Raw genomic sequence first — 9,916 nt, forward strand, 5'->3', positions numbered from 1 at the left:
TTAGAGTTTCTTAAGTGTCGTAATGTACAGAGCTGCACGGCCTCTTTACACCAGTCAGTGTAACCGTACAGAGGCTATAGGAGAAGTATTGGTGGGTTGGAGGTGCAGATGTACGAAGGCTTGCATGGCAGTGGTCCAGGAGTTTGTCTCATTTTGGTCTCCTTCTCTTCAGTGACATCTTTGATGCGATGTTCCCCGTCACCTACATTGCAGGAGAGACTGTCATACAGCAAGGCAAGTGACACTGTTTACACCAATGAGTATGTTGGAGATGGTGAGCAGGCTCTGGCCTAGTGCTCTTTTTAGTTTTGGGGTTTGCTTTGAAAATAAAGCCACTGGCTTGGGTGTAGTGCCCCTTTGTTCTGTTACCTGAAGCACAGCTCGTACTGCAGTGAGGAGTGGAGCAATTGTAGGAAGATGTGGCTTCATTGCATGTGTTATCTATTGGAAAGATTGTCCTTTGATGGCTCTGTAGCACACGTATGTCAGTTTATGGATTGGGTGCACCTTTCCAGTGATCCTGGAAATGCTGCTGATCTCCCGTGTACCAGTAGATGTCCTCTCTCACAGGACTGAGCAGAGTGCAAGATCAGCACAACGTGAAATTTCACCCTGCACAGTGTGCAAAGATTCGTCTCTGTCAACCTTATTAGATTCTGAACATCAAAGTAGGCAGAAATGCCAGCTCTGTGGAATGTGAATGTTTGCTTAACTTTGCTCTTTTTAATGTGTATTCAATTTTTTCTTCTGTAGGTGATGAAGGTGATAACTTCTATGTTGTTGATCAAGGAGAAATGGATGTAAGCATTTTTGGTAGCTTATTAATGATACGTTCATTCCTAGCAGAATAGTATGATATTTATAGGCCTCTTCTACAGGTCCTTCCTTTAGCAGCTTTTCTCATCGTAATTTCTTGCTTGTAGAAGCATATTTTGCTTTGCTCCTTGATGTCTCAGTCTGGCTGCACAGGCTGTGAGTTGTGCTGAGTTTCAAAACGAACCATTTGGACATCAACGCAATACTAATGCTTTACAAGTGCAGGGTGGAGTCCAGTTGGGGTGTGGGAGAGGCTTTAAGAATGACCAGGCTTTTTATTTTTCATTCTAACTAATCCATGGTTTTCTCTGACAGAGACTTTGTTCAGATTTTATTCTTATCAAAGGGTCTCAGTGCATGTGATATACGAGAGAGTCCATTTATCAATGAAAGAAATTGTGGCTGGGACTGGGGTTGGCTGTGAGGAGCTCTGAAATTATCAACTCTGACTGTACAGACCTGAGAATTTCCCTTTACTATAAAGGAAATGCAGGGCAGCAGGAGCTTTGTGTTGTCTCTGACCAGCTCCCAAGACACTGCGGGTCTTGGCTTACCACCGTGCTCTGCCTTTCAGGTTTATGTGAACAGTGAGTGGGCAACCAGCGTCGGAGAGGGTGGAAGCTTTGGAGAACTTGCCCTTATATATGGAACCCCCCGAGCTGCAACTGTCAAAGCAAAGACAAATGTGAAGTTGTGGGGCATTGATAGAGATAGCTACAGAAGGATCCTGATGGCAAGTATTCTTCTAGCTGATGTGTGGCTTATGCTGTTGACTCAAGAAGTCGACAGCATAAGTGTATAACCTGGAATTATGCTTCTGGTTTTACTGTTCACTTGGCTTATACTGGTTATTTCTGACCTTCTACCTGTGCCTGTCCTTTGCTGGAGCTGTTTATTCAACTCCTGCTATCTCTTTAGGGATTGTAAAGCAAATCACTTAGCACACATTTATCTCGTGTGGGGCGAGGGGGAGCCTTGCATTATTGAACAAACAATACCAATGCAGTGTTAAACTGGACTATAAATGTAATGTCTACTGGTTAACTTGCCAGGTGTTTTGATTCTGCTCTGTGTTTAGCTTGCTATGTGTCAGTAGTGTGTGTGAACAGCAATTGTAACTAACTAGAGCATCATTGTGAGTTCTGGTAAGGTTATACAGGTAGGATGTGTTTAAGAAACAAATGTTAAGTCTGCAATAAATGGTAAGTATTTTATGAAGGCTGCTCAGCTCTGAAATATTGCCGAAATAATTAAAACACAGTTGTGGGTTGGGGGTCTCAGACAGGATGCAATGTGTGTCTGGTTTAATTAATTTTTATCTGAAGTTTTATTTGAAGCCTCATGTAAAATGTGAAGTAGAAAAAAAAAACCTGTGGGTTTTATTTTTCTTTTAGGGGAGTACTTTGAGAAAGAGAAAGATGTATGAGGAATTCCTTAGTAAAGTATCTATATTGGGTAAGTGAGTAGATACTTGTTCTGAAGTGGAATAAATTGCCATAGTGCAATGAAGCTGTTACCAGCATCATTATGATGTCAGGCTATTGTGGTAGTCCATTAGAAGTGACTGCAAAGCCTGTACTGCTTTTCTGCATCATTCCAAAACAACTCTTAATTCAAGTCTTTATCTGATACACAAAAGTAGCCAGAAATCTGTGTAACAACAGAGCAAAAAGTGTATTTGTGCCTTGTAAGAATACTCTGTTAATGAACTATTAACTCTATAGAATCTCTGGACAAGTGGGAGCGTCTCACTGTAGCTGATGCATTGGAGCCGGTACAGTTTGAGGATGGGCAAAAGATTGTGGTCCAGGGAGAGCCAGGAGATGAGTTCTTCATTATCTTGGAGGTAAGTGAGCTCAAATTAAAAGCTCAAACTTTTCTTTTTCTTAACATGGCTTATGCTGCCCCTAAACAGACACTTGGAGGAAAATACGGAATGTAAGAACGTACTGTTAGAGAATTCCTAAGGAATTATAATCTTTCAGGACACGCAGAAGCTTCTATTTAGTTTTTCTATTTTTACAAATGGTACTTCCAGGAAAAAACCAAGTTTTTGGTGAAACTCTACTCTTCTTTTACAGAAGCATAGAGACCTGTTCTAGATAACTAGTAATGTCTTGCTAGTGGTGGTGGTGTCTTCTGTCTGCTTTGTTGTGGTGGTTTTTTGCCTGTCTTACTGTAATATTCTTGTTGTCATGAGGAAAACCAGGAAGAAGTCAGTGCTATGGATATGTAACTACCCAAGACATTTATGCTTCTAGAGGAGGAGAACCAGCTGCTCTTACAGAGCAGTCTGGTAAACTGGGCAAGGACTGTGAAGCGGTTCCTAGACTGAGCCATCCTTACAGTTATTTCTGCAAAGCAGCTGATTCCATGTGGAATTCAGTGTTTATAAATGATGCTGGGAATTCCAGTTGTTTAATTGCTGTGGTTTATTGAAGGGCACAGCTGCAGTGCTACAGCGTCGGTCAGAGAATGAAGAATTTGTTGAAGTGGGCAGACTGGCACCTTCAGACTATTTTGGTGAGTTACGTAGTGCCCACAATGGTTACACACACACAACTGTCAGTGTTTTACCTGTGTTCTGTGGGTGACTGCTGTGCATGATAGTTATGGAATGGATTTGCTTAATTACTGTTTTAGCTGACTCTTGTGGTTTCACTCAATGTCAGGTGAGTGTCAGAGTCACTTGGCATTCAGGGGTGTGCGGGGATCACAAAAATGGGATTGTTCTAGAGTGCTTTCATTTAGAAGGGGCCTACTGTGAAATTCCATCACACTGCTCATGACTGTGTCCACTTGAGTCTCTTGTGTCTCTGGGGCTGGAGATCCCACAGCCTCTCACTGTTTAACCAGCTTGTTGTGAAGAGGTTTTCTTTATGCCTGACAAGAATTTCCTGTTCTGCAACGTGTTGCTTTCTCTCTGCCTTTCACTGTGCAGAGGGCAGTCTGGTTTTGTCTTTATGATCTCTTGTTACAAGACAGCAATAAGATTCCCAACTCAGCTGCCTTTTCTCTCCAGACCAGACTAGCACAGCTTTTTCAGCATCTCTTTGTACACCCCGTGCTGCAGTCCCCAACCATCTGGGTGGCACTTGCTCTGCTTTGGCAACACCTTGTACTGGGGACCCTGAAACTGTGTGGTGCTCTGGATATAGTCTCCCAAGTGCAGATCAGGGTCTGTTGAAGGTGATCTTACGTGGCTAAAAGTTACATGGTATGTAAATTGCTTTGGCTTGAAAAAGCTTATATATACTGGCAAAGAAAAAGGCCAAGATTGATACATTTACTTGTGAAGACTTTGAAATAGTCTTCGATGGAACTAATCACTTGTCTAGTGCCTGTAGATCTATTTTGGATCGCAGATAAGGACTGGATGCGTGTGCTCATAGAGGAGTCCTGGAGTGTAACGTAGCAGTTTATAACAAGATATTCTGCAGCAGTTTGAAATACAACAGGGTAATTTCTGTGGTTCTTTAGCACGTTGGTTTTAACTCTGTTCATGCTTTCCTGTTGCCGCAGGTGAAATAGCTCTGCTGATGAACCGTCCCCGTGCTGCCACCGTGGTTGCTCGTGGCCTCTTGAAATGTGTAAAGCTCGATCGGCCCCGGTTTGAGCGTGTCCTGGGGCCCTGCTCGGATATTCTCAAGCGCAACATCCAGCAGTACAACAGTTTTGTATCACTGTCTGTCTGAAACCTTCCTCCCTGCCCAAAACATGCTTCACGAATGCAGACTGCTTTATTACCCTTGTGCAGAGCCACATTGCCACTGGCATTTGCAGCTTCCTGTCTGTTTAAAAAAGAGAAAAACAACAAAAAAAAAGGCTTATCATGGCACTATTTTTAATTTGGAGCATATTAGTTCTGTGCTCTCTGTCCCATTAAATGAATAGAACAAGTTTTATGGAGACATTTGCTCTTACGGCTTTTCTCTGTGCAACAGTGTCCAACTCGGGCTAATGCAGCCTTGTTTCAGCGAGGGAGAGCCCTCCTGGCACTGTGCTCATTGCCATAGAGTAAGGAGGTGACAGCACAGGAGGGGAAAAAGTACTTTTAAAGGTGTTTCTCAAACTGTTGGACAGATTTTAAGGCTGTGTTCATCATCTGCTGTATTTCTTTTCAAATGAGAACTGCCCTTGTAATTGAGCTTCTTGGGGCTTGGGGGTTTCTTCTTTTTTTAACTGTCTGGGTACTGTAATCCTGGGTTCAGTCGTGAGGCATCAGCTGCTAAGAAAGCCACAGTTGGAGTTTAACAGTATAATTGTTCCTGTGTCTGCTGGGTTAAGGTTGCTCAGTTATGTTTCTGTCAAGTGTAAAGCAAAGCTTTCAAGGTTACTAGTTCTGGTGAACTACTGCAGTTGTTACTTCATTTGCTGACTTGCTGCAACTGATTTTCTTTCTTCAGCGATAGAAATGCCATTTAAAACTCTTCCTGTTCAAAGTGGCAAGAACCAAACGTGACATTAAATGCCTGGCTTTGGTCTGTAGTACATAGGTTGGTGTAAGAATGGCGCAGCTGTCCAGCTGTGAGTAATGTTCTAGTACTTAGGTTGGTGTAGGAATTGGAAGCAAATGTTTTGTTTTCCCCGTGACTTTTGCTTGCTTTGTATTCCTCAGTTGACTTTTTTTAAACATCATCAGTTCAGGTGAACCCTTTGTTACCAGGGAAAAGAAATGTGGAGTCTTTATGGCCAGCACCAGTTGCAAGTGGTGAGATTGCTGGTCTATATAGATGCCATTGTTATTGGTAGAGAGCATGAGGCAGAAGTGAATGTTTTACGTTTCCTGCAACACTCAGTTATTTTAAGTTTTTTAATCAGTCAATGAATCCTTTTTAAATGGTTAATGATAAATCTAGTTTCAATACAGAAGGTGCATTCTCTTTCCTTGCTGATGGAATTGACATGATGCATATTTCATGCTCTTTTCTTTCTTTCCAAGTTCAATATGTTGCAGAGTCTTAAATGTATTTCAGTATTTACCAGCTTTGTGTTCCATTACCCTGTGCACACCAACACTTCCCCAAAGTTTTTACTGAATTCCACGGTTCAATAATGGTAGGCAATTTTTAAGGTTTCCTTTAAACTGTAATTTATATAAAGTAGTGTAGGTTTGTATTTGGGAGTGACAGCAAGCAGTTCTGCATTTGTTGTGCAACTACTTCTAACGATGGAGCCCTCATTTGATTTCCTTTCTGAGGTCGGATGGATTCCAGTTCCAGACTCTCCAAGGCATGTAGATAATCAAGAGCCTGGGAGTTGATGCAAAACAATACTGAGGGCATCAAGCCTTTACAGAAGGTTTCAGGCTATTTCTGAACCTGAAATCCCAATAATGGGATTTAAATGCTTGTGGTTTGAGTTCTCTATTCAGAAGACATTGAATAGAGGATTTCGGCCACAGTCCTTAAGGAATGAGCAAACCCGACCTTTTTGGTTCCTTTTCTTTTTGGTAAAACTTCCTTAAGTTTTGACTCTATCCAGGTTTTTTCTTCACATGTGTTCTTTGTGTTACTTCAAAGCACCAAAAACTATGTAAACTAGTTAGAGCTCCACAACAAAAGGCACATTTTTTTTATATAAGGCTTTCTAACCAAGTTTCACTACTGCATCTTTTTAGCTTGCTGGTTACTCCCTTTTGTAGTTTTACCTACAAGATTTTAAGATAAATCAGCTAAGTCTGAGTTAAATATTAACCACAGTTATAGCTTTACCTTTGTGTGCAATTGAAATATGTTTGAAACCACAATTGGCATAGTTTTGCCTTAGCTAACATTCAGGGCTTTAGAAGTAATTCTTTGCTAGTCCACCTTTAGCGACTTGATGAAGTCTATTGCCCTAGAAAGCTATAGTCAACCAGAGGACCATTTTTGTATTGTTACCTGACTATATAAGTCTGATTTACTGTATGTGCTAATATATTATATTATATTCCTTTTGTTATAGATTGTCCTAATGGCAGGTAAAGCAATAAAATGATTTAAATTCTTAAATGCAATCAGTCTCTTCTTTTTTTTTTCCCCTCTTCATTTTGTTTTCCCCATATTGTGTTTTCCTTTACCCTTAGAGGAATTATTATGAATGAGGTGGTAACAACTAAGAAGCTTCAATGGATTAGCTTTGTGTTAACTCTGGAGGCCCGAGTTCAAGTCCTAGCTTACAGCACAATGGAACCTTCCCCTCTGGACCCTGCCAGAGAGCTTGGTATCCACAAGCCAGCGTGTGCCTGTGACCTGGGAACTTCTCCATAGTTCTGGCACGTGATGGCTTTTGAAGAGAGAAGGTACCTGTGTCTTGAGTGTCTCTTTGCAACTCCTGCTGCCTTGATGTCTTGTGAAGGTGGTTAATTCCCAGCCCCTAGTATTGGCACTCATAATCTTCTCTTGTCTACTCACATCTATGCATAACCTTAATGAAGTTTTGAAGATCACTCATAAATGAGCTCTGGTGGGCAGACAGGGAAATAGAAGAGGGGGATCTTCATACTATGATGAAGTAGGAGAAAAACTGAAGTGATGACCTGAAGCAGCTCAGACTGGGCACGTTTTACATCCAGCTCTGAGAAAGCTATTGCTATTGCCCAACTTTGAAGTTACATTGAAAAACTACCACATAAAGGAGAATCAAAATGAGAAGAAAGCAACCTTGCACCCCTTGTCAGTGCACCAGCCATTTACACATCCCTGGGTCTGTTCCTTCATCCAGCTCTACCTTTCCCCCACCCCTTGACCAAAAAAACCCTGAAAACAGAACTCTATCTAAAGTAAAATTACTATCTGAAGTAAAATTTCCACTTCCAACCTTATAACTTGACGTTTAAACTTACCTTCTGTTGCCATGTGCTTCCTGTTTAAGCCAACAGTCACCATTCCATGACACCAATCGAAGTGATTTTGGACTTGTCTTGTGTGATAAGTGCGCAGAAAGTCACCGGTAGAGGGAGATACAGCCTTGGGAATACAGTATCCTGCATGGAAACAACCGCTGCGCTGTGCATGCTGAGAGTGAGTTAAATCCCTTCATTTTCGTCTGCTTTCTATCCACGAGAGTGCAAAGGTCTGTAAGCTCCCCAGTGCTGAGAATTCTGTCTGTTTGATTAAGACTGTCTAAATGCTTGCTTTTGGGAAAGCTGGAAATGGAAGGATATGGCAGAAGGACAAGTCAGGGGAGACTGAAGGAGCGGGGTGTGGGAGAATATGGGAGGAATCTCTTTGCTAAGTAGAAACACTCCAAACTTCCTCAGAGGAATGAATAGAACAGGCACCTGTAGGAACATACTCAATTACAACTACAGTCTCCTGCAGCTTTACACTGTGGAGATGGGTGTATTGAAGAACTACTGTGGAGCTGAGTTGTCAGTACAGCCCCCTGTGAAAACAATAGCTGTGGCCAAAGGAGCTTTGTTCCTTTCTTGTGTGATCCAGGCACTCACTGCCAGGGTGACCGAGTTCCCTCTAGGTTGGGCAGAATTCCAGCCCATGGTAAATGCAGGAGCTTGCTGGAGAGCCCATTAGCAACTGCAACATCACTTGTACTGGGGGTTTAGGATGCTCCAGTGAAAGCTCTGCAGTGCTGTAGATGGTTTTTGTTTAATGTAGAAGTTAGTTGGGAATGAGCTGCTGGTTGTGGTGTGGCTTTTGTTTGGGCTTTTTTCTCCTTAATTTCTCCTTAATAAATTACCAAGAAAGATCTCAACTGCTTTGCCAAGGCTGCCAAAAGGCTCAGTGCAATCCTCCTTGGACAGTTCAAGGGAAAAGCTATTGGAGAGCTTTATTAAGTTATTCTTAAACCTTGTCATTGGGAGGCAAAGGGAAAACTGCAAACTGAGAGATCTCCAATAGCTCCCTTCCCATGCTTTTTTGGTCTCCAATTTCTATTGCATCTCCTCAAAATGCAGAGAGATGATGGGGCAGGACACCACTTCTGTTTTCCAGGGAATTCTGGTAGCTTAAGTGATTCTGAAGCTATGGGAAGATGACCTGATGTCGATCCCCTCCACTTTGGCCCAGTGTTTTCACCAGAAGTGGGTGGCTTCTGGAATCGTAAGTACAGACGTATGTCTCTGAGCAGTTTGAGGTTTGGCTTTGGTTGGTTCTCAATTTCCCTTGGGGTCAAAGGCAGCACATGAACCTGCCTTTCTCCTATAGCCCAAACTGGCTCTTCCACCCATGGGGCAGGTAAAAGTAGAAGTGGTTTCACTGCCCTGTGAATCAGTGGGGTTTTGAGTGTCATGCACAGATCGAGGTGGAATGGGTTGATCACTCTTAAGGAGAACAAGAGGTGACAGAGAGGCCTGATGGTGAAAACTGTGCAGATGCTCTTCAGTCTGACCATGCTGGATCAACACCTTGCCTTGCCTCACAGGCACTGCCTGTGTGAAGTAAGATTGCTCTTAAATACAGCCTTGATTATGGAGCAGAGACTTAATAAGAGGAAAAGGTTCTCAGCATCTCTTTATTCAAGCCTCATCCTTGGATCTAGTTTGTGTCCTTCACCAGCAACCAAGCAGGTTGGGCAAACCAATGGCCATGTATTCCCCCACCCTCCCAAGGGCACGACCAGCTCCAGAACAGCTCATCCCTGCTTTTCCACCCGAGAGCTGGTGTTCAGGGCATGAAGATCCGCTGCAGTCAGACCACAACTTACCAACACACTGGCCAAGCACAGCAGCTTTGGTCAGGTACCCAGCACAGGAGCCTAGTGTGATTCCTGAAGGTCTTCTGGAGAGTTTGTCCACTCTCAGTCTCAGCAAGTGTTTGTAGATGGAAATTACCAGCTCTTAAAGCTTCCCACTTGCGTTGCAGGGGTTTTCCCTACCTCCGAGCAGGAGTTCCAGGCTGTTTAAGTGGTCAGCTTCGCTTTGTCAGACGCAGGAGCCTCGGGCTGCGTGGTGTCATTGGCCACTACCTTGGCTTCCCCATAGGTGTCTATGCATTTCCTCACAGCTCTCAGGATGAGCTGTAGCCGTCTGTCCAAAGCCAGCAGATGGGGCTCGGTGAGGACGGGAGCCAGGCGGTCCTGCAGCAGGGATTCCCGCATCACATCACTGAGCCGGTACTCGGGCTCGGCACAGAACAGCACCCCACGCAACACCAGCTCC

General features: G+C 43.2%; 2 protein-coding genes across 2 annotated transcripts in view; one reads left to right on the forward strand and one right to left on the reverse strand.

Annotated features, from left to right (window-relative positions):
• PRKAR1A (protein kinase, cAMP-dependent, regulatory, type I, alpha) overlaps positions 1–6,814 on the forward strand; it is a 15,053-nt gene extending 8,239 nt beyond the window's left edge. The window contains exons 5-11 of the mRNA XM_010012700.1: positions 173–234; positions 754–800; positions 1,391–1,549; positions 2,211–2,271; positions 2,541–2,662; positions 3,258–3,339; positions 4,339–6,814. Coding sequence (XP_010011002.1) covers positions 173–234; positions 754–800; positions 1,391–1,549; positions 2,211–2,271; positions 2,541–2,662; positions 3,258–3,339; positions 4,339–4,511 — 706 coding nt within the window. The 3' untranslated portion in view covers positions 4,512–6,814. The remainder of the gene's footprint in view (positions 1–172; positions 235–753; positions 801–1,390; positions 1,550–2,210; positions 2,272–2,540; positions 2,663–3,257; positions 3,340–4,338) is intronic.
• A 2,843-nt stretch (positions 6,815–9,657) lies between these two features.
• Positions 9,658–9,916, reverse strand: part of FAM20A (family with sequence similarity 20, member A) — a gene marked incomplete at its 5' end in the record, with an annotated part of 7,859 nt that continues 7,600 nt past the window's right edge. The window contains one exon of the mRNA XM_010012701.1: positions 9,658–9,879. Coding sequence (XP_010011003.1) covers positions 9,658–9,879 — 222 coding nt within the window. The remainder of the gene's footprint in view (positions 9,880–9,916) is intronic.

This window comes from Nestor notabilis, unplaced genomic scaffold (assembly GCF_000696875.1).
Source record: "Nestor notabilis isolate BGI_N333 unplaced genomic scaffold, ASM69687v1 scaffold23104, whole genome shotgun sequence".
Classification (NCBI taxonomy): Eukaryota; Metazoa; Chordata; class Aves; order Psittaciformes; family Psittacidae; genus Nestor; species Nestor notabilis.